This window comes from Anabrus simplex, chromosome 12 (genome assembly GCF_040414725.1).
Source record: "Anabrus simplex isolate iqAnaSimp1 chromosome 12, ASM4041472v1, whole genome shotgun sequence".
In the NCBI taxonomy this organism is placed as follows: Eukaryota; Metazoa; Arthropoda; class Insecta; order Orthoptera; family Tettigoniidae; genus Anabrus; species Anabrus simplex.
The window spans coordinates 101,822,445-101,849,480 of NC_090276.1; the positions used below are offsets into that span (position 1 = coordinate 101,822,445).

The window sequence follows — 27,036 nt, forward strand, 5'->3', positions numbered from 1 at the left end:
GGCGACGATGGGATAGGAAAGGCCTAGGAGTTGGAAGGAAGCGGCTGTGGCCTTAATTAAGGTACAGCCCCAGCATTTGCGTGGTGTGAAAATGGGAAACCACGGAAAACCATTTTCAGGGCTGCCGATACTGGGATTCAAACCTACTATCCCCCGGATGCAAGCTCACAGCCGCGTCTACACGCACGGCCAACTCGCCCGGTAGTATTCTCTTTTAGGAAGGGCACCCTTTCTCAGAAGTGTTTTTGAAGGGGCTATCTACTGAAGGTGCTCTGCACCAAGATTATCTTTTAAACGTATTTTCTTTCTTACGTGTATCTTTATAACTGTATTATGTCATCCCGCTTCATTTTGGATTATTCTCTTTTAGGAAGGGCACCCTTTCTCAGAAGTGTTTTTGAAGGGGCTATCTACTGAAGGTGCTCTGCAGCAAGATTATCTTTTAAACGTATTTTCTTTCTTACGTGTATCTTTATAACTGTATTATGTCATCCCACTTCATCTTGGATTATTCTCGTTTAGGAAGGGCACCCTTTCTCAGAAGTGTTTTTAAAGGGGCTATCTACAGAAGGTGCTCTACACCAAGATTATATTTTAAACGTATTTTCTTTCTGACGTGTATCTTTATGATTGTATTATGTCATTCCGCGTCATCACATTTAGGACAGGCACCCTTTCTCAGAAGCGTGTTAGAGGGCGTTGCCTCCTAAAAGTGCCCTGCACTAGGATATTTATTTTATATGTTGTTCTCTTTCTTACATGTACATCTTCATCATAGTGTAACGCTACCTTCCTTTTCTTTCTTTCTTTCTTTCCGACAGTTTAATGTGTTTTAAAAGTGTTGGCACGAGCAGCGGAACGTTGTGTGCGATGTTCCGGTATAAGATTAGATAACTAAATGCTACCCTCGGGGTAAATTGTAATTACTGCTGGATTTCTGTTTGCAAATGTTAATGGTGTATTTTGTTGTTTATTTATGTTTTAATTTTCATCTAAATTTGTTAAGTAAAGTTTAGGATTACATTTAACTTCGCTTCTTCAGCATTGCCAATACCTTCCACCGCCTGGATAGGGTTCCCAGCCGCTTCCCTGTTATCCTTTCTTAGCCATCATGTTGTTATTATTTTCTGTGCTTAATGTGCTTATAGTTTTAATTTCGTACATATTATCATGTCTCGTGTTAGTGTGTAACTATGTGAATGCACAACAGTAGCAAGTATTATTATTATTATTATTATTATTATTATTATTATTATTATTATTATTATTATTATTATTATTATTATTATTATTATTTTTATTACTTGTAACCTGACTTATCACAGAGGTTACAATTTGATCACCTATTGAACAGGACAGAAGCAGATCAGAGAACAAAACAACCTGCTGCTGAAACCTGCACAGAGGTACCTCCCATTACATAGGCAGAAACAGAAGCAGCCCTTAAGAAGATGCCACAAGGGAAATCCCTAGGAATCGATGAAGTCAACACGGACATGATTTAAGCAGCAGGAGTCTGGGATTTACGGTGGCTACACAGAGTGCTCAATGCAGTTTGGAAAGATGGCAAGATACTTACTGATTGGAGCAAGGGTGTCATTATCACCCTGTTTCAGAAAGTAAATTGCCGAAAATGCTCTAACTACCGGGGAATAACACTCCTTTCACATGGGCTTAAGATTCCTGAGAAAATCTTAAGAGAGCAGATTGCGAGTGATCTTAGAGTCACAGTTTGTAGAGGAACAGCATGGCTTCCTGCCTAACAGGTCCACAACAGACCTAATCTCCAGCGTCCATAAAGTATTGGAAAAAAGGCGAAGATCTGTTTATGGTTTTCTTTGATATTGAGAAGGCATATGGCTGCATTACAAGAGAGAAGATATAGGAATGGCTGGGAATGTGCCAGAGGGACTGGTGAGGAAAGTGCGGATGCTGTATGAAAACTGTACCAGCTGTGTGCGACTGGGTGACGGACATTCATCCTGATTCAAGACCAAACGTGGAGTCCAGCAAGGCAGTGCACTATCCCCATTATTGTTTTATCACCATCATGGAAGAACATCAAGAAAACCTCTGGTGAACTAAATGCAATGGCCTTTGCTGATAATGTTATGATCTGGGCAGAAACTGAGGAAGAAGTACAGTGGAAACTCAATGAATGGAAGGTTAAGTTGCAGGAGTTCAATCTCAAGATAAGCGAACTCAAAACAGTAGTGATGGCAATAAACAGAGAGGGGCAACCAGCAAACATCATGCTAGGAAACCATCCAGTAGAAAGTGTGGAAAGCTTCATATACATACCTGCCAACTTTAAAAAAACAAAAATCAGGAGATTTTGATATGAAAATCAGGAAAAATCAGGAGGTAGAATTGGTTAAAATGGCTTATTCTACATGTCTTGCATAATACTGTACTATGATATATTTATAACACTAAACCATGCTTCCTTAGCATGTTTCTTTAATTCGGATGATTTGCGTTGCTAATGCAATGTTTTGATATGCATATGAGTTCTGTCTACCTCAATTCGAATTACTTATCTACTTCCATGGCTGCGCTCGAGAGCGCAGCACTGTTCATAATATGTACCAAATATCGTTCCTTTTACGAGACAACGGTGTTTCATCTTCTTAGAGTCTAATCTTTGCTTTTGTTGACATAAGACTGATTAACAATGGAGCCCATATGGACTGGAATTGCATTCCTGTGTTTAAAAAGGTTATTTGAGCTATTTCAAACCTGTTCTTACTACTTTCTTTTGGTAAGATGAGTATAAATACCACAGGTATGTTGGTCTTAGTTTGTCTTAGTTTTTAACCTTGATTTTAAGAATGTTTTGAGTACTTTGTACTCGGTCATTGAGAACTGATCGATGTGTCCCTTTTCGCTTCGCTGCGTGAAACGATCTGTGTGGGTGCGTATGATTGCTTTATGGTCATGATATCTTGGTAACCTGGGTCCCCTACTGATTACATATTTCGTGCACTGCGGATATTACACCTCGCCATCAATGACTGTACGTCCTTCGAGTCGGCTAGAAGTTTCCATTTTGGGTCGTTTGAAGTGCGGACCTGATGGGTTTTTGATATGTGATTCTCTCTGATTTCCCGGCGTGTAATGTTTGAGCAGTGTGCATGCTAATACTTGATATATGTGAGACCTATCTGTGTGACAAGGTGAGTCATATTATTATTATCATCGGAATTTGTGTTTGACCTTCGACTTGAGCGGCTGCTCGTATCATTACTTCCCGATACCGACATAGTGTGAATGTTGAAATGAGTGTTGATGATTGGGCGAAGTGAAAAGACGACCATTCGGTTAGTTTTATTTTCATTTTAATCCTTCTTCTGTACCTTATCTTTGTTTGCGGTACAACTTTATTTATTTTTGGCCAGGTCTTTAACTTGATTTTTAGTGTCCGCGTGGCGGCCATGTTTATCTTCTTATATTTGAATCGCGCGCATGCCCGTGGTCCCCTGTGTTTGTTACTATCTCTGTGGTCCAGAGATCTTCCTCTCTGCTCCATGTTTATACCCTTTTTTTAAAAATTTATGCTCTCCTTGGACGTGTGGGCTTTGTTTTGGTTGGAAGAGTGTGCTATTGTTGTGTTGATAGTGAAGCGAAAAGAAGTCTAATATGAATTAAGTTATTCTCGTAAAATGATCGATTTTAATTCAGCCGTGTGCACGGCAGAAGTATTATACTCGATGAAATGAGATCATTACTAAAACTGTGAGCTCTCTACAATGCTTGTTGGGTTTTTGAAAATTAATATGTTATGCTCACACCACAGCTTCGAGTTGATCATTTGTAAAGGTACGTTACGTTATATTCCGTTTATTTTGGTTTGACTACTGGCTTCCAGTCCCTTTATGTTTCATTTTTACTTTCTCAAGAAACCATTATTTTAACTTCATCTGATTTTCATTGAGAGTAGGACTTGGTATATATCCTTGTTCATTAATTACGAGGGACATCTCCAGTTCGGGAGTGTTTTCTGCCTTTCCTGTTCGGAGACCACACCTTGAATCTCCTGTCTTGCGTGTCTTTTATAGGCCAATTACCAATGGTAAGGGAGGGGTTCGGTACAACACTTACACTGTCTCAAAACCCGACTGTTGCTATATGAGGCTACAAGGCTAAAAGTTACACATCTCTATTCCCTCACAGGAAGAATGATCAGTCTCTGATAATATTTCCAAAAATAGTATGAACTCATTGCTCCAGATGTGTGAATCAGTCACGCACTTAGATGCCATTACTTAGCAAATGCATGAGTAATATATTGCATCGAGCGCCCACGCTATTATGCGTAGCGCAATGCTATTTGTATCAAATAACTGACTGATGTACCCGTGCTTCGCTACGGAATTCTCGGAAGGACTGTACTTATAGTACTCCCAACTGTAGTCAACATAGGTCATTATGACATCAGTATGAATGTCGCGATTAAAAGCAATGCTGTCATACGAAATATTCGATTAAATGAAGAACAGCACATTTTCAAACTTTTAACGAAAAGTACTTGAAACAAACTAAGAACAATCAGGATTCTGATTTTTCACCTTTCAGGTTTGAGTTTGAGGCTGATGATGCCCTTAAAATGGGCAAAACATGTCCCTTGTAACCTTTTATGATAAGATTTAATTCTTAATTTACTAGATCTCTTTGTATTGAATAGGTGGGTATTAAAATAACACTTGTAACATACTTTGTATTTAAGTACTACGGTGTCAATCTAACAGTTTAAAGTTCCAGAGCTAGAATGACAAGGCTGCATACAGCTGCGAACACTCCTGTGTCATTATTCCGTGGAAGTGTGCACAATGCTCATTCCAATCACTACCTCAGAGCAGGTATCGAATAGCTGGAATACTATGATGATCCAGTGGGTTACGTACTAGTAGTATCAGAAAATTTATGAACCAGAGGAATGGCATGCTAAAGAAGAGAGAGATCTAACTCCCCAGCTACTTCCCGCCAACATTCAAGCAGGTTGTTATACAATGTACGCAGCAGTAATCCCGTCTATCAGAGATAAACGGCAGCAGAATACATATAGCACATCACAACAAACAATGGTCAATGTAATGTTATTGTTAATCAATTTTATGAGCGGTCTATATTGCAGTCCTTCACATTTAGTTCTCTTCCGATATTAGAGCATCTAATGTAAAGCAAGTCCTCCTTTATTTCATGACTCCCTCTTGTGTTATTATTCAAGCGATTGTTCCTTCATGACTTTTTTCTCTTTCTTCACAATTTAATCACCATCACCACCAATATTATTATTGTCTGTATGGTAATACTGAATAAGACATAAATAATTGGAAATTGTAATCTCTAAAAAATTTTAAAGTAGTAATTATCAATGGTTCATGTTTGTGGGTTACTGTAGTCACGTCCTAGTTCGTGAACCATGGGCAACGGCTGAGTGGCCTAGTAAGTGGTCCTGAGAGTCGGGATACCAGTTGCTCTGGAATGGGAGTGCGCATCTCGGACATATTCTGAGTCGTGGCCCTCCTTGTGCTCAGGCGGCTAGGACTATACAATCCACCGGTGGTCCATAACCCGTTAGAGGAGAGATCCTCACTTGGACTATGTGCAAGTAGGGCAGCATCCTGCTTCATGAATTTACCGAGCTCAGAACACTTTAAGCAAGCCTCGGACCTATGGGAGTAATGGAGACCCACTCCCATTTGACAGGCGAGGGACTCCTTGGAAACAACTTGGCGAACGAAATGGAATTCGATGGGGAGCGATCAATATTAATGGGGCTTATGGAAGAAAGAAGGTAGAACTGGCTGAGTCAGCAAAGAGGATGCATCTGGATGTGCTAGGAGTAAGTGATATTCGGGTAAGGGGAGATAACGAGGAAGAGATACGAGATTATAAAGTGTACTTGACGGGTGTTAGAAAGGGAAGGGCAGAGTCTGGGGTAGGGCTCTTTATCAGGAATACCATTGCACGCAACATAGTTTCGGTTAGGCACGTAAATGAGCGAATGATGTGGGTAGATTTGTCAGTGGGAGGAATTAGGACTAGAATTGTGTCTGTGTATTCACCATGTGAGGGTGCAGATGAGGATGAAGTTGACAAGTTTTATGAAGCATTGAGTGACATTGTGGTCAGGGTCAACAGCAAGGATAGAATAGTGCTAATGGGGGATTTCAATGCGAGAGTTGGGAATAGAACTGAAGGATACGAAAGGGTGATTGGTAAATGTGGGGAAGATATGGAAGCTAATGGGAATGGGAGGCGTTTGCTGGACTTCTGTGCTAGCATGGGTTTAGCTGTTACGAATACATTCTTCAAGCATAAGGCTATTCACCGCTACACATGGAAGGCTAGGGGTACCAGATCCATAATAGACTATATCTTAACTGACTTCGAATTCAGGAAACCTGTTAGGAATGTACGAGTTTTTCGGGGATTTTTCGATGATACAGACCACTATCTGATCTGTAGTGAACTAAGTATCTCTAGGCCTACGGTAGAGAAAGTGAATTCTGTCTGCAAACGAATAAGGGTAGAAAATCTCCAGGACGAGGAAATTAGACCGAAGTACATGGATATGATTAGTGAGAAGTTTCGAACAGTAGACAGTAAGCAGGTTCAGGATATAGAAAATGAATGGGTGGCATACAGGGATGCTGTAGTAGAAACAGCAAGGGAATGCCTAGGAACAACTGTGTGTAAAGATGGGAAAGGCGAACATCTTGGTGGAATGATGAAGTGAGAGCAGCCTGTAAACGTAAAAAGAAGGCTTATCAGAAATGGCTCCAAACAAGGGCCGAGGCAGACAGGGATTTGTATGTAGATGAAAGAAACAGAGCGAAACAAATAGTTGTTGAATCCAAAAAGAAGTCATGGGAAGATTTTGGTAATAACCTGGAAAGGCTGGTCAAGCAGCAGGGAAACCTTTCTGGACAGTAATAAAGAATCTTAGGAAGGGAGGGAAAAAGGAAATGAACAGTGTTTTGAGTAATTCAGGTGAACTCATAATAGATCCCAGGGAATCACTGGAGAGGTGGAGGGAATATTTTGAACATCTTCTCAATGTAAAAGGAAATCATCATGGTGGTGTTGTGAACAGCCAAGCTCATGGGGACGAGGAAAATGATGTTGGTGAAATTATGCTTGAGGAAGTGGAGAGGGTGGTAAATAAACTCCGTTGTCATAAGGCAGCAGCAATAGATGAAATTAGACCTGAAATGGTGAAGTATAGTGGGAAGGCAGGGATGAAATGGCTTCATAGAGTAGTAAAATTAGCGTGGAGTGTTGGTAAGGTACCTTCAGATTGGACAAAAGCAGTAATTGCACCTATCTATAAGCAAGGGAACAGGAAGGATTGCAATAACTATCGAGGTATCTCATTGATTAGTATACCAGGCAAATTATTCACTGGCGTCCTGGAAGGGAGGGTGCGATCAGTCGTTGAGAGGAAGTTGGATGAAAACCAGTGTGGTTTCAGACCACAGAGAGGCTGTCAGGATCAGATTTTCAGTATGCGCCAGGTAACTGAAAAATGCTACGAGAGGAATAGGCAGTTGTGTTTATGTTTCGTAGATCTAGAGAAAGCATATGACAGGGTACCGAGGGAAAAGATGTTCGCTATACTGGGGGACTATGGAATTAAAGGTAGATTATTAAAATCAATCAAAGGCATTTATGTTGATAATTGGGCTTCAGTGAGAATTGATGGTAGAATGAGTTCTTGGTTCAGGGTACTTACAGGAGTTAGACAAGGCTGTAATCTTTCACCTTTGCTGTTTGTAGTTTACATGGATCATATGCTGAAAGGTATAAAATGGCAGGGAGGGATTCAGTTAGGTGGAAATGTAGTAAATAGTTTGGCCTATGCTGACGACTTGGGCTTAATGGCAGACTGTGCCGAAAGCCTGCAGTCTAACATCTTAGAACTTGAAAACAGGTGCAATGAGTATGGTATGAAAATTAGCCTCTCGAAGACTAAATTGATGTCAGTAGGTAAGAAATTCAACAGAACTGAATGTCAGATTGGTGATACAAAGCTAGAACAGGTCAATAATTTCAAGTATTTAGGTTGTGTTTTTTCCCAGGATGGTAATATGGTAAGTGAGATTGAATCAACGTGTAGTAAAGCTAATGCAGTGAGCTCGCAGTTGCGATCAGCAGTATTCTGTAAGAAGGAAGTGAGCTCCCAGACGAAACTGTCTTAACACCGGTCTGTTTTCAGACCAACTTTGCTTTACGGGAGCGAAAGCTGGGTGGACTCAGGATATCTTATTCATAAGTTAGAAGTAACAGACATGAAAGTAGCAAGAATGATTGCTGGTACAAACAGGTGGGAACAATGGCAGGAGGGCACTCAGAATGAGGAGATAAAGGCTAATTTAGGAATGAACTCGATGGATGAAGCTGTACGCATAAACCGGCTTCGGTGGTGGGGTCATGTGAGGCGAATGGAGGAGGATAGGTTACCTAGGAGAATAATGGACTCTGTTATGGAGGGTAAGAGAAGTAGAGGGAGACCAAGACGACGATGGTTAGACTCAGTTTCTAACGATTTAAAAATAAGAGGTATAGAACTAAATGAGGCCACAACACTAGTTGCAAATCGAGGATTGTGGCGACGTTTAGTAAATTCTCAGAGGCTTGCAGACTGAACGCTGAAAGGCATAACAGTCTATAATGATAATGTATGTAATGTATGTATGTATGTATGTATGTATGTATGTAGTAATTTTCAATATGGCCAATAAGATAGGTACACGTAATTAAAAATTAAATTTTTGGCACCTTCCCCTAAACTACCATTTCGAACAGGGTAATTAAAATTATTTATGGTGTAGACTGTAGTTCCTTAACACACTTAACATACCAATTTTCATTAAATTCTGTTTATCCATTTTCTCGTGAATTGGCGCTGATATGGACTTAGCAACAAAAACCCAAATTCATGAATCTCTCTCATCACAGCCGGTATGGTAAAAATGTATAAGATATAAATGATATGAAATTTAATAATATGTAACTTCAGTCACGTAGTATTTATCGATAGGGCCAATAATAACACAAATATTTGAGAAGTAAATTTTAGGTCTTCCCCTAAACTACCATTTCACTCAGTGTGAATAAAATTATTTATGGCCTAGATTGTAGTGACTTAATCCCCAACTTTATACACCAATTTTCATTAAATTCTCTTCAGCCGTTTTCTCGTGATGCATGTACATACAGACAGAAATTACGGAAAATTAAAACGTGCATTTCCCCTTGTTACTGTGGTCACGACCAGTACAGAATTATCATCATCATCATCATCATCATCATCATCATCATCATCATCATCATCATCATCATCATTTCCCTTTATCCAGTTGTAGCCGGGTAGGGGCAAATATGGTTCCTCTCCACTTTCTTCGGCCCTTCCACCACTCCTCCTCCAACACTGTGTCCCACTCCAGGTTTCTTTCTATAATACTGCGTTGGATTGTATCCTTCCATCTCGATCGTAGTCGTCCCTGGCCTCTCCTTCCTTGGATTTGCATTTCCATCACCTTTTTTGGCATTCTATCATCACTCATTTGCTTTATGTGTCCAAACCATCTTAGTCGGCTCTTCTCTATTCTATCATTCATTTTTTCCACTCTAATTTCTTCTTGGATTTTCTCATTCCTTATTTTGTCTCTTCTACTCTTCTGTATCATACTCCTCAAGAACTTCATTTCGGCTGCCTGTATTCGACTCTCATCCTTCTTTGTCATTGTCCAAGTTTCTGCTCCGTAAGTTATGGGTACGTAATACATCTTGTACATAGTATCCTTTGCTTCCGTTGGCACATCTTTGTCCCATAACATATTTCTTACACTACGATAGAAACAACTTCCAGCTTGAATCCTCTTGTTAATCTCAGCATCCAGTCGAGCATTCTCCATTAATTCACTCCCCAGGTATTTGAACATTTCCACTACTTTAAGGGGCTTGTCTGCAAGTCTAATCTGACCTTCCCTTCTTTCTCCCCTCTAGTCATAATAAGAGTTTTACTCTTTTCTACACTTATTTTCAATCCACATTCTTCGATCTTCCCATTCACCACATTCATCTGTTCTTGAACCTTCCTGTCGTCTTCTCCCCAAACCACAATATCATCTGCAAATAACATCATGTTCATTTCTCTTCATCCATATGCTGCTTTTGCTGTTCTTATGATGTCATCAATTACTATTGTAAACAGGACTGGTGACAGAACACTTCCCTGTCTCAGCTCACTAGTTATTTTGAACCAACTTGTCCTGCCAACTTAAGTTTGCATGCAACTACAACATTCCTTATACAATGCCATGATCATTGTTATTAATCCCTGTCCAATTCCTTTTTGCACCAGACTGTCCCAAACTTTGGTCCTGGGGACACTGTCATATGCATTTTCAATGTCAATGGACGTCATCACCATATCATTCCCATACTCCCATTGCTTTTCCATTAGTTGTCTCGTAATGAAAATGGGCTCTATTGTTGACCTTCCACTTCTGAAACCAAACTGATTTTCCTGTATCTGATTCTCAAACCTCAACCTTATTCTACTTTCCAGTATCCTTTCCATTATCTTAGCAATATGGGATATTAGAGTAATTCCCCTGTAGTTCTTCACAACTTCCTTATCTCCTTTCTTGAAAATTAGGATGATTATTCCTTTTTGCCAATCCTCAGGGACCTCCTTATTCTCCCAGACATTCCTCAGAACCCGATATGTCCACTGCAGGCCTATAGCTCCAGCTGCCTTTATCATCTCCACTGAAATTTCATCTATTCCAGCAGTTTTTCATTCTTCATCATTCTTACTGCCATTTCAATTTCATTCATTGTAATTTCTTTATCCATTCCTTCATCAACTAATTGCCTTCCCTGGTCATCCATTGAATGACTGTCATCCGTTCTTATGTTCAGCAGCTTCTGAAAATACTCTCTCCATCTATTTCTTATTCCTTCTGGCTTTGTTAATATTATACCACCTTCATCCTTCACAAATCTGGTGAGTCCCAGAGCACAATGACCCGGTGTGTAACATCTGGTATGGGTCCCAGCTCAGGGACCTCAACGGCATCTACTGCGGAGAAGGAGGACCATGGTACGGTGGAGATGGCGGAAGGGGCAAACCCGTAGCGTCTGTACTCCAGAGGAGCGGCTATGAAAGGCATCTGTCTCCATGTTAGGAGCGGCCTAATTTTGTATCTGGCAGTAGGTATAAAATGCCTTTGGGTGTGGCGAGCCCATTGTAACAATAGCCTATATGGACAAAGCACATATGGTGCCTCGGAAAAGTTTAGGGCGTCCCCTGCTAAAAGCGACACGCAACTCTTCAGGTGCTGGGGGAACTGTGATAAATGGGCAACCAGCACCAAACTACATCAAGATTGCAACAGTAAATGTACTGACACTGACAGGAAAGACAGAAGAACTGGTTGACTTCACGACAGAAAAAGATATAGCCATATTTGCACTGTGCGAGACCAAGAAGAGGGGTACAGGGAAGATTCCTCTGAGAGAAGGATACAGGCTGTATTACAGAGGAGGACCTGAAGCAAAAAATGGAGTAGCCATCATACTTAGAAAAGAAATCCAACAATATGTGGAATACACAAAATACATCAACGATAGGATGATGATGATGATGATGATGATAATGAGACTCCAGTTTGAAAATGGCGTGAAAGATCTATTTCAGTTGTATGCCCCACAAACTGGTTGCATAGATAAACATCTAGAGGACTTCTTAGAGGAAATGGAGAGACAGATAGAAAATAAGGAAGTGCTATTGATGGAAGATCTAAATGCACAAGTTGGAATGGAAAGACAAGGAAAGGAAGATGTTGTAGGGCCCTTTGGATATGGAAATGTAAATCCAGAAGGCGAGTTGTTGATGGATTTTTGCATGAGGAATCAAATTATTGTTGGGAACACCTGGTTTAGGAAGAAGAACAGTCAGAAGATTACAAGGTATGGTTGGGGAGACAGACGTACAAAGACTATGATTGATTATATAATCATAGAGAAAGAACACCGGAAGAACCTTTTAGATTTGTAAACTTATTTTATGCTCACCAATTTTGTTTTCCTCTACTTTCTTTTCTGTGCGTTTTTCCTTTTTTAATGTTGTTGTTGCCATAAAAAAAAATTAAGTGGAAACCAAATGAAGGCGTTTCTTATCTAACGCAAGTCCGATAAATAATACTTATTTGTCTAACACGTAGTAGTTTAAGTCTACGTAGGTGATCGTGTGCAGTTAAGACCAAGAAGGTCTAAGGTTCTACCTGTGAATATTTAAGAAATTGTTCTAATGGTGTGTGTGTACCATAAGGTAATGTAATTTTATGAAGTTGATGTATATGAATTTGCGGGACTTGTGTATTGGAATTAAAACTCAGCATGTGATCTTGAAGATGAGTGTCACCTTTGATCTGGAACATTATTAAGTTACATGCGACTGGTGTGTAGCACCAGGTTGGTGCTTGGGACTTCTTTATGGTTGAAAGTGACTAGACAACTACTGTCGTCTGAGTGAACTCTATTGTTTCTTTACCCAATTCAAATATGTTTTGATTCTTAATGACTGTTGGATTCAAAGAGTTGGTGGTGCATAAACTGAGACTTGTGACTGGTGGTCATTTCTTATCCGTACTATTCCGCCAAAAACTTAGCTTGCTTCAAGACCACCGCCTTATGAAGGTTATCATGTTTTGTGTATGTGAAGCTTCAGAGAGGGAGACTATTACCGGCGTAATAATTTATACCCTCTCCGTAAACATTTTTGGACTGGCTGCATGGCTATTGAAATTTGTGTTCTTATAGTGGTTCGCCGCTACGTATTCAACAAGTAATTCATGGTCGCAGATACCATAGTTTTCAATGTTAATCAACTGAAACTACGACTGGCTTAAAAGGTCAAGATGCCCACCTGTAGTGTATGCCCAGACGGTGCTTTTTCCCTGTATTCTCCTGCATTCTAGTGTTGAAGGTATGAACTACCTTGCCATGCAATCCCCCTCCACTGGGCGTGTATACGCGTGCCATCATTGCGGCCGTGCACTGACTGGAGGCTCCTGGGTAATCTCCATTATCGTTCGGAAAGTGAAGAAAGATGCTGCAGCGGCGTGCCTCTCTGCCTAGTAGCATGAGTTGGGTTTTTAAAATGGAACCTGGTTGAAGTTAATTCGGTTGGGCTTACGCCCTAGTGAACTTCAATGTTTTTTTTTTTCTCCTGATTTTATTTTAATTATCTTCCTCGTCTGGAAATTCTGTGTGATTTTAAGGATACCCTCTGCCATATGTAAGTAAACACTGGAGGTGGGAACAACTTCTGTACTGCAGCAAGCTGATACCATGTAAGTGTTTTTACTACGCTCATTTTACCTGATTCAGTGTGGTGAACTGAAAATTTCGGAAAGTGGAGTGCACTCCGGAACATAATGAAGCTTTGCGTCATATATATTCTGTAATTTAACCTTGTGGTTTACGAACACTTTTCCCTTTTCTGGGTCGAAAAAAAAAGAAGTAATTGTGTGTCAACTAGTTATGTTCACTGAGGACTTGTGTCTTAAATTGTAAATTTAATATTTAACATTTGGTGGTGGCCTTTCTAGGTCGGATTGGTAGTGATTAACGCAATGTTTTGGCAAAGTTACTAACCAAGCGAGTTACTACAAGGATGTGGAGTTTACGTTCGTTTTCTATTTTCATTCAAACTTCTTTTCCGGCTTCTTAACTTAATATTATTATTTATTTGGGTCGTATCTTGGTGGTATTTCAGCGTCCTGTTTTTCTCTTGTCTTTCAATATGTTTTTGGCCTATTGTTGGTTGGCGGCCTGTGATTGGCCCCTTCCCTGAACTGACCTAGCGTGTGTTGGTTGCTATGGGAACACTGAGGTTGTTATGGGGAATGCTGATTGTTGATGAATGTTGATGGAAATGAATTGATGTTCCTGTTATAAAATTGGTTTTGTGGGTGGTTCAACCTGTTCCCGTTAATTATATTTGGCACTTTCCTCTCCTGGTTGGCATGTGTTCCTACCCCGTATCGCTGACCTGATGATTATTATTATTATTATTATTATTATTTTGAGGAAAACTTTTTTTGACACTCGATAGAGACATTACTCCTTTCCTGGTAGGAACTGCTTGGGATGTACCACAAATAACATTTTCTTTTTTTTTTTTTTTAAAGAAAAGACAATTAAGTGAACTCGATTCTTAAAATTCAAACCAAGTATTTTATGTCAACATCAAATTTGGAGTGAGGTGTTTTGGTTTTGCACTATATGTAAAAGGTGGAAGAAGCGTTTTAATATGGCATATGGCCTTAATTAATTAGTTTTTAAATTAAAGAATTAATTTTAGTCAAAAGCAGTAATCCGATGAAGAAAGGGCAGCCAGGTCAGCCAGAATGAAGAGGTATTGGGAAAGGAAGATGATGCAAGCTAAATCTTCAGTTAATTCTTTGTTAATGTAAATGTATTTGGGTTTGATTTAAGTGCTCCAATGTGGGCGTAAACTATGTAAATAAATAATAAAGAATTAATTAATTTATTCTATTGATTTCTAACAAATCGGTCGACCGTAGGTTTTTCTTAAAACAATTTTTAAGTGCCAAGTTTTATTTCTGATTTATTTCCAGCGAGGATTTTTCAATTAATGTATAAGTTTTTTATGGTTTATCATTAAATCTCTCTTTGTTTCCAAGTTGTGGTTGTGTTCATTTGTAAAAGGTAAACATTTTTAGATGACCAGGTTTCCATTTAATCCACTCCTCTGGTGTCACTGGTTCATTAAACGGTGAGTTCTAGTTCATTTTTCTCTTTGATACTCGTTTGGTTTTGCATGTTTCCACAACTCGGATCTGTACCTTTTAGGTATAGTCCGAGAATTTGTGCTGTCACTTAGAGCAATTGAGTAGTTAATTGCACCAAGTGCTACAGGCAACAGAATTACACCTAACCTAACAGTTATAGATTAATATACAGTAAATAAAGACATAGCATTCACACATACAGTTTCATCTTGCTAAGTTGAACTGAGATGTTCTGAGCTTACAACATACCTCCTGAGACTGTCTGTTGCTGTTGTGACTGCTGCTGTTGTTGCTGAGGATCAGCTGGCCTTTGTGCAGCAGCTCCAGGTATTTGAAACACTTGCCAGAACGGCAGCGGACCAGGCATGGGTTGGAACATATTCATTCCCACTGGAAATATATATGTAATATCATCATTACAAGAGTCCGACTACAAACAACTAACTCCCACATGCTTATAGAGGGTCTTTCACTCAAAGTGGAGCGAGCTGGTCACATGAGCACACCTTGGGGCCGGGAGAGCGTCCGTATGAATTGCATGTAAATAACAAGCACACATAATAACACATAATCAAAGTAAAATAATTTCTCACCTTGTCACAGAAGATGGTGAAAATGTCCTCCACCTGCATCTACACATTTCTGGCTTCATCTACGGAAATTTTCATTCATATGCATTAGTTCATCTACTTAGATAGCCTCAATTTCTATCGTGATATTTTGTTGGAGTTCATCTACAGTGTGAAAATGGGAGTGTTGGCAGCGGTAATTGCAGACAGGATAATAGTGCCTATAATAATTTCTGAAACAATAATCGCCGGGCAGACATATAGGAATTACATTCTCGTACCATTTTCTAACAATTGACGGACAGTGAATGCCAGTCTGAATATTTCCACCAAGACCCGGCAACCGCGCATACGGCTAACAAGTCATTAAGTTTAATTGAGGAAATTTTTTACAACAGAATAATTAGCAAACCATTGTGGCCCACAAGATCCCCAGATCATACAGTTTGCGATTTTTATTTATGGGAAAAACTGAAAAATAAGCTTAATGCAATAAACCCTCACACTGTAGATGAACTCCAATAAAATATCCCGAGAGAAATTGAGGCTATCTCGGTAGATGAACTAATGTGTATGAATGAAAATTTCCTTAGATGAACCCAGAAAGGTGTAGATGCAGGTGGACATTTTCAACATCTTCTGTAACAAGGTGAGAAATTATTTTAGTTTGAATATGCGTTATTATGTATGCTTGTTATTTACATGCTATTCATACGGGCGCTCACCCAGTCCCAAGGTCAGCAAGTTGCCATGTGCTCGTCAGACCAGCTCGCCCATCTAACCGCTGCGCTGCGCCGGCCGGCCCCACTTTGAGTGAAATACCCTGTAGTATGCTTATGATGGTTACAGTCTGTCTAGAGATAATTTACAAATACGAAGGCTGGTTTTTTTCCAACCTCCGGTGGGGTATAAAAGAAAACCACATTGACATAACAAAATTATTTTATCACTAAAGTTTGGTAGTTTCATATAATCATCAAAACTGGAGCCTCCGTGGCTCAGACGGCGGCACATCGGCCTCGCACCGCTGGATACCGTGGTTCAAATCCCGGTCACTCCATGTGAGATTTGGGCTGGACAAAGCAGAGGCGGGACAGGTTTTTCTCCGGGTACTCCGATTTTCCCTGTCATCTTTCATTCCAGCAACACTCTCCAATATCATTTCATAGTATCTATCAGTCATTAATAAATCACTTTGGGAGTGACGACCCCATCGTACTAATAGCCTATATATGGTTCATTCATTACATCCCTGACCTGGTCAAAGACTGGAAAACAGGTTGTAGGTTTATAATCACCAAAACTATTTAGGCATTTAATATATAAGTAATAATAATAACAACGTAAACGTTTCCACCTTTTCAATTCTACAATATATTCACAAAATTACAAATTACACGGTACTAGTTTCGACCCATCTAGGGGTCATCATCAGCCGTATTGGAGCAAAGATCATTTGTGGCGAAATCCTAAGAAAATGTTATTTTAAAGAATAACAAGTGAAATGAGATGTTATTCTTTAAAATAACATTTTCTTAGGATTTCGCCACAAATGATCTTTGCTCCAATACGGCTGATGATGACCCCTAGATGGGTCGAAACTAGTACCGTGTAATTTGTAATTTTGTGAATATATTGTAGTATTGAAAAGGTGGAAACGTTTACGTTGTTATTATTATTACTTATATATTACTCTCAGTTCAATACGGACCAAAAACATGAAATTCATAACCATCAATATTTAGGCATTTGTCGTATCTTGACGCCAGCTTTCCGACGCTCTCTGCAAAGAAGTCTGCTGCCAATGAGGTTATGTGCATCTGGACAGCCTCCTGTTCCATAAAGTCCACCAACAAGACACTTTTATGGTCCCAAAAAAGATGGTAGCCATTGTTTTCCTGTTCCTCAGCATCAGTTTAAACTTTTTTGGCTTGTTTGGAGAAAAAGGTTGCGTCCACTGGAGCGTTATACCGGACCCAAGTTTCATCGCTAGTAACAAAAGAAACTCTTCCCCCTCGCTACGGTAAAGCGTGAGAAACATTAAGGCTGACGTCATTCGCTGAGTTCTGTGATCGTCAGTCAAAACTGTGGGGACCCAACGTGAAGAAAGTTTCTGGTCCCAAGTGTTGAGTCACAATTGTGTACAGAAAAGACTCTGAAAGGTCTGGAATTGCTGTAGAAATTCACTGATCATAAACAATCATTTTGGTGGACAAATTAAGAACTTTATGAGGCTGTCCAGATGCACATTACGTCACCAGTGGCAACTTCTTTGCAGAGGGCATCGGAAAGCTGATGTCAGGATACTACAAATGCCTAAATCGTTTTGGGGATTATGTGGAAAAATAAGTAGGAAACTACCAAACTTTCTGTTATAAAATCATTTTGTTATGGCAATGTGTCTTTTCTTTATAGCCCACCGGACGTTTAAAAAAAACAGCCTTCGGATTACATAACATGCATAACCACACAATTAAACTCTAGGCAAAGAAAATATAATAAAGATACTAGCAGACGAGTGAAGAGTGCTCATGTTGACCTGCAATATGTACACAGCAAATCATGTTATTATGACCATGTGCTAGTATCCAGAGAAACAAACAGCAGCTAGACATGTTGGCAGTGACTCAGGCAGGTGCTGATGAGTCTCCACAGGTATCTGGAGTCCTACAATTGTTGAAAGGTGCGTGGCTGAGGAGAAAGATGGCGAGCACGACAATCAAGGTGGCCCCACAGACGTTCAACTGGATTGAGATCAGGGCTGTTTGGGGGGAAGGGAAGAACTTTGAAGTCTTAATCGTGCTCTTCCAGCTGTGTGTCAAGGTGCATTATCGTTAGAGCCCTGCGCGGATGTACAAAATAATACCTGCATCCGCTTCGTGTCCGCACCCGCAAAATGGTTATCCGCAGATAATTTAAATATTTAACTACATTATATTACACCCAAGGTACTATTATTATTATTATTCTCGTATCAGAAACATACATCTTGTACACAGTTATAATTACTATATTACATTTGCCCAAAACTTGGCCACTTCCAATGCATTTTTTGATGCTTGATATAGTTCATCTTCTGTGCAGGAGGCTGGACATAGACGACACTGGAGCATATGTTGGACGGTCTGGTCTTCTCCGCAGTCACATTGGATTTTTTCTTGATCTATATAGCCCCATCTTGCCAAATTAACCTTGGATCTGCCAACTCCAGATCTCAGTCTATTCAGGGACTTCCAGGTCATCCAATCTTCATCGTAGCCAGGAGGTAGAGTTTCAGAAAATCTTATCCAGCCAGGAGGAAGGTAGGATGTAGCCCTCCATAACTGCAACCTGGCTTTTTCAGTAGTGGTTCTAAGTTCCTTTGAAGTTCTGAGAAAACTCTTCCTTGACTTTAAACGTTGCAGATGCGGTTCATGCCCATATAGAGGATGGGTCCTTTCCTGTTCCACTGTCTTTCTTTCCTTGTTCGCAGCTATTTCTCTTCGAACAGAAGGAGGTGCTATTCCTGCAAGGTGGTAGAGCCATTCAACTTGAGTGGATTTCAAACAACCTGTTATAATTCTGCAAGTTTCATTGAGAGCTATATCCACCTGTTTGGCATATGTTGAATTATACCAGACAGGACACGCATACTCTGCCGCAAAATAGCATAGTGCCATTGCAGAAGTTCGGATGGTTTCAGGTTGGCTACCCCACTGTGATCCGGCCAGTTTCCGTAAAAGATTGTTCCTGGTGGAGACTTTGGATTTGCAGTTCATGCAGTGCTTCTTGAAAGTAAAAGATCTATCAAGTGTCACTCCTAGATATTTTGGAGACTCGCAGTGTTCCAGTTCGACTCCTGACCATACTATCTTTAACTTGCGAGTAGCTTCCCTGTTTCTCAGATGAAAAGCACACACTTGTGTCTTTGAGGGGTTCGGTTTAAGCTGGTTTGTGCTGTAATATCTAGAAAGATCATTAAGGGCATCCGTGAGGGTGATCTCCACTGTTTCAAAATCTCTTCTCTGAGTGGCTAGAGCGAGGTCATCAGCATACAAGAAGCTACTGCAATTGGGGGCTATGGGTTGGTCTTTTGTGTATATATTGAACAGAATTGGAGCCAGCACACTTCCTTACGGAAGACCGTTTTTCTGTAGTCTCCATCGACTACGCTGTTCTTGGAAATCAACAAAGAACCTGCGATTCTGCAAAAGAGTGGCGATGAGTCTTGTTAGGTTAAAGTCCTTGGTTAGATTGTAGACCTTGACGAGTAGTAGCTGGTGGTTGACAGTGTTGTACGCTGCTGATAAGTCAACAAATACCACTCCTGTCACCTTACGAGCCTCAAACCCATCTTCTATAAACTGTGTGAGGTTTAATAACTGTCCAGTACAGCTTTTACCAGGACGAAATCCAGATTGCTGAGGTATAAGTAATGGGTCAATTACAGGTAATAGGCGATTTAAGATCAATCTTTCCAGCAGTTTGTAAAGGTGACATAGTAGCGCAATTGGTCTAAAATTCTTTGAATCATTCCCTTCTTTACCAGGTTTCAGCAAGGCAATCACTAGGCTCTTCCGCCATATCTTTGGAATTTGGTTTCTGCTCAAACAGTTATTGAAGAGTTGGAGAATCCATTTCTTTGTCATTAAGCTAAAGTGTTTAATTTGCTCAGTTCGTATATCATCCAAGCCAGCTGATTTTCCATTTTTACTCTGTTTGATAGCCTTCTCTAATTCTTCCATGCTGAGTGATGATGTTAGGTCGTTGCTCTCCTCATGCTCTTCTCTTTGCAGTTTCGGTTTTTGTGATTTGTGGGTTGCCTTCCCGTTCAGCAGTAACTGATGTGCTATTTGGTTAGCAGTGATATTATGATGTGCGGTGGTCTTGGTTGGATCATTGCTTAGACGTCTCTGAAGTCTCCAAGCTTTATGACTGTCTCTTTTCAGGTCCAAGTTTTCAATAGTTTGTATCCACTGATCCCTTTTGGTCTCTCTAATAGAGGAAATAAGCTTGTTTCCTGCTTCCACAGTTACTTCACTGAAAGGATTTTCTTCAAATAAGTTGCTGTATTCTGCAAGTAGTGTGGCTTGATCTGAAGTAAGCCCGGGGATATAAGATGTTCGACAGCCATGGGGGATAGACATCCTTGAGCATCTCTTTACAGCTGTGGTGAAGATGTCATAGTAACTGGGTACTGGTTCTATAGCAGATATTTCAGCGTCCAGTAATTCCGCAAATCTTGACCAGTCTGCCTTCTTAAAATTAAACTTCCTCCGAAAGGATACCATCTGAGGTCTTATAGCAGCAAATACTTGGCACATTATTGGTCTATGCTGTGTATTGGGTACTGGGGAACAGACAGATTTTACACATTGTTGGTTGATATTGCTGCTGCCAAATATGAGGTCAGGATTGTAAGCTCCTCTCCACCTGCCACTGTTAAAGGATCCAGGTAGTTTTGCATCATGGATTAAAGTCAGCTGGCTGATTTCTGCCCATTCTTGTACTGCTGTCCCGTTCTCATCTTCATGGTCATAGCCCCAGAGAGGACTATGGCTGTTGAAATCACCGATCACAATTTGCACATGCTTGTTTCCGAAATTGGATGGTAGGTTTACAGTGAATTGAGCACCAGGTGGTTTATAAAGGGATAAAATGGTGCAATTAGCTGTTTCTACAGTAAGGATTTCAATGTTGTTTTCCTCTGTGAATGCTGTGGATGAAATCTGGAAATCTGGATGAACAAAAATAGCACTTCCATATTTATCATGAGGTCTTTCAATGGCGAGACGCATTCCATCTATTTTTGGCCTGCAAATATCACAACCTCTATGTGTCTCCTGTATGCACAGTATGTGGCACTGGTGCTTCCTGCATAGTTCTTGTAGCAGTTCTTCTTTGGCTGGTGTAATGCCTTCTATGTTAACAGAGATAATCGTTAACTGCGGCCCTGAAAAGGGCTCAGGTGTGGATGTTCATGTTGTGAAAGGATCAGCCGTCAGGTTATTCATTCTCTGACGTTGCCCTGGGTACGCCCGATTGCTTTTATTATCTTGATCACAAATCATCGCAATCTTCGGGGAGGCTCCTTTCGTGTACCCCACCCAAGGTACTGAAATGGATAGATCTGTTAACATAATACAATAGGCCTGGTACCTGGCACCAGGACCCCCTACAGTCACAGGTTTACGAGGGATTTTTCTCGTGCGACAACTACCGACGTATTGACCTTTGTTACTTCCTTCCATTAATTGTGGGCAGTAGCCAGGTAGGCTTAGGTCAGATTTACAGCTTTATGGTCTCAAAGTTCTTTATATATCACCATTCTCCTATACCAATGTCAAGGGTCGCCTAACCATAAGCAAAAATAAGAGTATACGTAAGTGAAAATAAATAACCAACATTATTTAGAAATTATTAGCAAAATTATCCGCAGTGCCATAGAGTTTGTATCCGCCAAGACATTAACATCGCTGATATTCGCATCCGTGCAAGGCTCTAATTATCGTGCTGGAAGAGTCCATCCTTCCAAGGTAAGACAATCATTACGTATAGGTAGAAGTAACTGCCGAGGATGGAGAATAACACAAGCCTCATTGGCTGGTGTTCGTCCAGCAATAGTCACACGGTGTTGGACATGCTGACGTCCATCTGTTCTATGCAGCCGAAAATGTGACATGTCGGAAAAGGCTACCCGCCGCCAATCAGCACAGGTCCAGGTACCATAGTGTCAAGTAAATTCCAGTCATTTTCGTTGATGCAGTCATCTACAGTCTACTCCAGAGCCCCATTCACAGAAGAGTTTGCTGAACTGTTGCAGTAGAAATGTATCTGGATACCCCCTGGTTCAGTTCCACTGTTTTCTGTCAGTTTGCCTTCATGCACCGTCATAGTTGACATTCACTTCGGTCATCAATGGTGCGTGGAGCTCCACAGTTTCCATGAAGGGAATGGATTTATATGTAAATACATATCTCTTTAGGAAGTTAAAATTAATTATATTTTGCATTATCTTTACAAATCGTGACGTGTGGAGTTGAAAAATGGAGTATTCATTTTCCATGTTTTGGAGTTTAGCACATATGTTCTATATTCGTCATTAAAATCAATATAGTCCATATTTCAGCTAAAAAGTATTAAATTATATTAAATTAGCAATTCTCTCAATAATTGAGAAATAAATTAAAAATATATATTTGAAAAATTATATTTTAACTGGTGTGCAGGTCATTACCACACCAGTCCACCTCTGGGCTGATAAAATAACATATAATATACAAAGTTTATTCCACCTACTCAATACTGTACAGTAACTGCAATCTTTATAAATACATTACAATATATTATCAAGGTACTATAGTCCATTTTGGTTGAAAGCGTCCTGCGCGAGAAATGGTTGCGCATGCAGTGGTGGGAGCTATCGTCCCCCCACTCCTGCAGCAAGTCCAGTCGCCAGGCTAGCGCTGAAGTGAAAACGTCTATCAAGCGGTGCATGTTACGCGCGGGCTAAGTTGAAATTACTGAAGTGACGAGCATGGCTTCTAAGTCCTCTTCTAAATCTGGGAGACCACTGCGAGGTCAGGCACGTGAAATTGTTTATAAAGTGAGTGAAGATATGAAAGTTATGAAGCGAGAATAAGACTTGAAATTGAATCAGCTTAAGTACTGTAGATTATATCTTTGGGCTGACAGTGGAAACAACTCCTCCATTTCGTTAGGCGATTGATGAGATAGCGTGTACCGATGATACGCCTTTCCCCTGGGCATACAGTGCAGTGCCAAACGAACTTCCTTTATTCGCAGTACTACCAGTTGCAAGCTTCTTCTTCTACTGAATGGTTCAAACCTTCCATTTTTATATAACTGGTGACATATTTGTAACAATGTGTCATAATAAATGGCACAAGAATAAATTAAAGGCTACATTGCTATACACTGAGATATATTTTTAACATTGTATCGAAAGCATAATCCGATATGAATTCTTTGAGGTATTACCCTCTGATTTCTTGATGTCACCAACATATACTACGGAATATACGAAGTATTTCCGTGCTCAAAGGCCTGTGTAGTTAATTGACAAGGTTTAACGCATACAATTGAAATGTAAGACCCGATCTGTAAAATGTACAGTATTACTTTATTTTCACTAGTTTATCATATTAAGTAATTCTTACACATTTCAGTTAGTGTGGTGTATGTACACCGATGTGCCACTGCATTATGACCATCCCGACCCGAGAACATTTTGGGCCTGGAGCGGAGAGAGTAACACATGACAAGCTTTCCACACTACTTCAATCAGCTCCCTGAGCTACGTCCGCTGCCTGAACTCGACTGTGTCAGCTGGAGGAAAGGATCAAGTTCTTCCCACACTACCAGCGCGAACGCTCGCATAGTTCCTCGCACTCGAGGCTAGGCCTCACCTCCGGTCGTCCAAAAAGACGCTTACTATGAAGATGGACTATAGTTTCAACCATATATGCGTCATCATCAGCCTAACTAAGATACACTTATGGATTTGCCGAAGTCCTAAGGCAGTATTACATTGTGGAAGTAACATTTAAAAGAATGAACTGTGTATGTGATGTGATAATATACATATAAAATGGTGGATTGATGAACTGTTATAGATAAAATAATGTTGTACTTATCAGTGACAATTAAAAGTTTTAGAATTTACGTCAATTACAATTAGACTATAAGAATAGTTATCATACAATTATTACAATAATGATTAAAATATGCCCTTGTTAGTGAATACTCTGATTAAAATATCCACCATTTTATATGTATATTATTGCATCACATACACAGTTCATTCTTTTAAATCTTATTTCCACAATGTAATTCTGGCTTAGGACTTCGGTAAATCCATTAAGTGTATGTTAGTTAGGCTGATGATGACCCATATAGGGTCAAAACTAGTACCTTGATAATATATTGTAATGTATTTATAAACATTGCAATTACTGTACAGTATTGAGTAGGTGGAATAAACTTTGTGCATTATATGTAATCTTAATTCAATACGGAACCAATAATGAAGTTTATAACCTTGAATGCTGATAAAATAAGCTGATAAGCGGTGAGAAGAAAGAAAGAGATTGAGCCTGGAAGTGGTGGAGATCAGCCGGTCAGTACCGTGACTATCTGAATCACACTTACAGCACTGATAAGCTGCATTTCATAACATCGACTGTGTCTGTGCCATAATTTCGAAACCAGGGAAATCTCATTCATCAACAATGTGCTAGTGGTTTCCGGATTAGTTCGTAATTCGGGCATTCCTTTGATTGCTTCATAATTCCATCTAGTTCACTACCAGTCATTTACAGTTTGAATTAGCAGTGAGACGGATCATAGTGTTCTTGTACGTTCAGTGTGTGTAGTTGTACATTGATATTCATTGAAGACATTAACGTTGTTACAATATGCCTAAAGTAGCTCAGTCAACCAGTTTAAAATTGAAAAGTTACGTATCAGAATTTAAAGAAGATGGTTTATCAACTGACAGTAAGATATTATTTTGTAATTTGTGTCATTGTACAGTGACGTCTACTCAAAGGTTCCTTGTGCAACAGCACGTTTCAATCAGTAGAAGCGAAATCAAGGGTGATTCGAATTTAATAAGTTTACTTAACAATTTAGATAATAATTAAAGCACAAATAATCCACAAAATTACACCTCTGAAAATCAAAAATAGCCTCCAAAATAATTACAATTTACCCCAAGGGTAGAATTTCAGTTATTTAACCTTAGGTCTGAGAAAATACAACCTTTTAGAAGATAATCTTGGCGCAGAGCACCTTCAGTAGGCAGCCCCCTCAAAAACACTTCTGAGAAAGGGTACCCATCCTAAACGTGAATACTACAAGATGAAACAGGATAAATGAGAAGCCCCAACGGGAAATTTACACTTTACGATTACATCGAGAGGCGTTGAATATCTAATTTACAAAATCAAAGAAATGGGAACTGTCTCTTAACACAAATCTGATATGACTTGCAGGAAGGCTAAGTCATTTTAAGACAAATTTGGCGACTGAAGGAAAAAACGGGTAAGCTCCGGCAAAAGAAATTAAACAGAACACTACATTTGAAGGTAACTACCAGAAAGATGAAAAACAACTAAGTGCTTACCTGTTGGAGGGCCCAAGAAGACCTATCACCTGGAGAAGGCAATCTCTCCCTTCAGCGGTCAAAACAGAAATACAGCTCAGCAGAGCTTGGCGTTACCCACGAACTCCTCTCCGGAAATTAGGAAATTGCAAAACAATCAATGAGCATCCGCATTTTCCTTCGTCCGCCTATCACACTTACTTTTATTTTATCCAATGAGGGCCCAGCACAAAGTGCTGATAAAGAACACCGAGTAACATGGAGAAATTTCGAAACTAATGCAATATGATGAAACTGGAAACTCCAGTTTCTTGATCTAGAGCGTGTACTACAGTGTGTTTAAAAATCATTACATCTACCTCAATTGTTCACGACAGCCAAACAATCTTGAAGCCATATCAAAATTAAATAATTCCAAAATTCACACACAGAACATATAAAACTTAAATAAATGCATGATATAAAATTCCCCAGTCTTTCAATTTCAAATAATCACTACAAACACCGAGATTCCAAGCAGAGACAGTTGTTTCTGACACAACCAGCAACTTTCAGTGTACCGGTAACGTCAGAGTTCAACACCGATCTCTGCTTTGCTCTCATCTCTGCTGACATACCTCTCTTCAAACTGAATAATCAGTGCTTCAGGGAATTCCTCGAGAAGTATACTCAACCATCCATCCCGGATGAGTCAACGTTCAGAAAAACGTACTGTTCAGCCATATACGAAAAAACTGTTCAGAAGATAAGGCAAGAGATTAAATGACGGTCCAATTTGGGTTTCCATTGATGAGACAACAGACAAAGAAGGCAGGCTAATTGGCAACGTAACCATTGGTTTGTTAAGTGAAGATTATTGTAAACGGATTCTCTTACACTGTAATGTTCTAGAAAAGTGCGATAACAAAACTATAACAAAACTGTTCAATGAGGCTATGGGTATCCTCTGGCCACAGGGCGTTAAGTATAATAAAGTGTTACTTTTTATTAGCGATGCCGCACCTTAAATGATAAAAGCCAGAGAAGCATTATGTGTTGTATATCCTAAGATGACTCATTTAACATGTGTAGCACATGCCTTTCACCATGTGGCAGAAGTGGTAAGAGGCAGTTACTCCAAAGTAGATTTATTGATTTCCTCAGTGAAAAAAAGTTTTTCTCAAAGCCCAGAGAAGAGTTCATCTTTTGAAAGAAATGTACCCAGAGATTCCATTGCCGCCTAAGCCAATTCTAACTAGGTGGGGCATGTGGCTGCCAGCGGTTGAATATTGTGTTGAATATACACTGTATTAAGAACGTTCTGCATGCCATGGACTCTGAAGATGCAGCCTCAATTGAAGCCGCGAAAACAGTTGTCTGCGATACAAGTGTGAGAAATGACTTATGTTACATTCAGCATAATTTTTCATGCATCACAAAAACACTGAAAAGGCTCCAAAACTGGCATCTCTCACTTTCTGAAAGTTGTGAAATTGTGAATAAAACTGTAGAACAACTAAATCTTGGTACAGGTAAAGTTGCAGATGTA

At 39.8% G+C, this 27,036-nt stretch overlaps 1 protein-coding gene across 2 annotated transcripts in view; it reads right to left on the reverse strand.

Moving 5' to 3' along the window:
* Positions 1 to 27,036, reverse strand: part of sip3 (septin interacting protein 3) — a 211,134-nt gene that overhangs the window by 66,521 nt on the left and 117,577 nt on the right. For both annotated transcript variants that reach the window (XM_067156375.2, XM_067156374.2), the window contains exon 9: positions 15,084 to 15,224. In XM_067156375.2, coding sequence (XP_067012476.1) covers positions 15,084 to 15,224 — 141 coding nt within the window. The remainder of the gene's footprint in view (positions 1 to 15,083; positions 15,225 to 27,036) is intronic.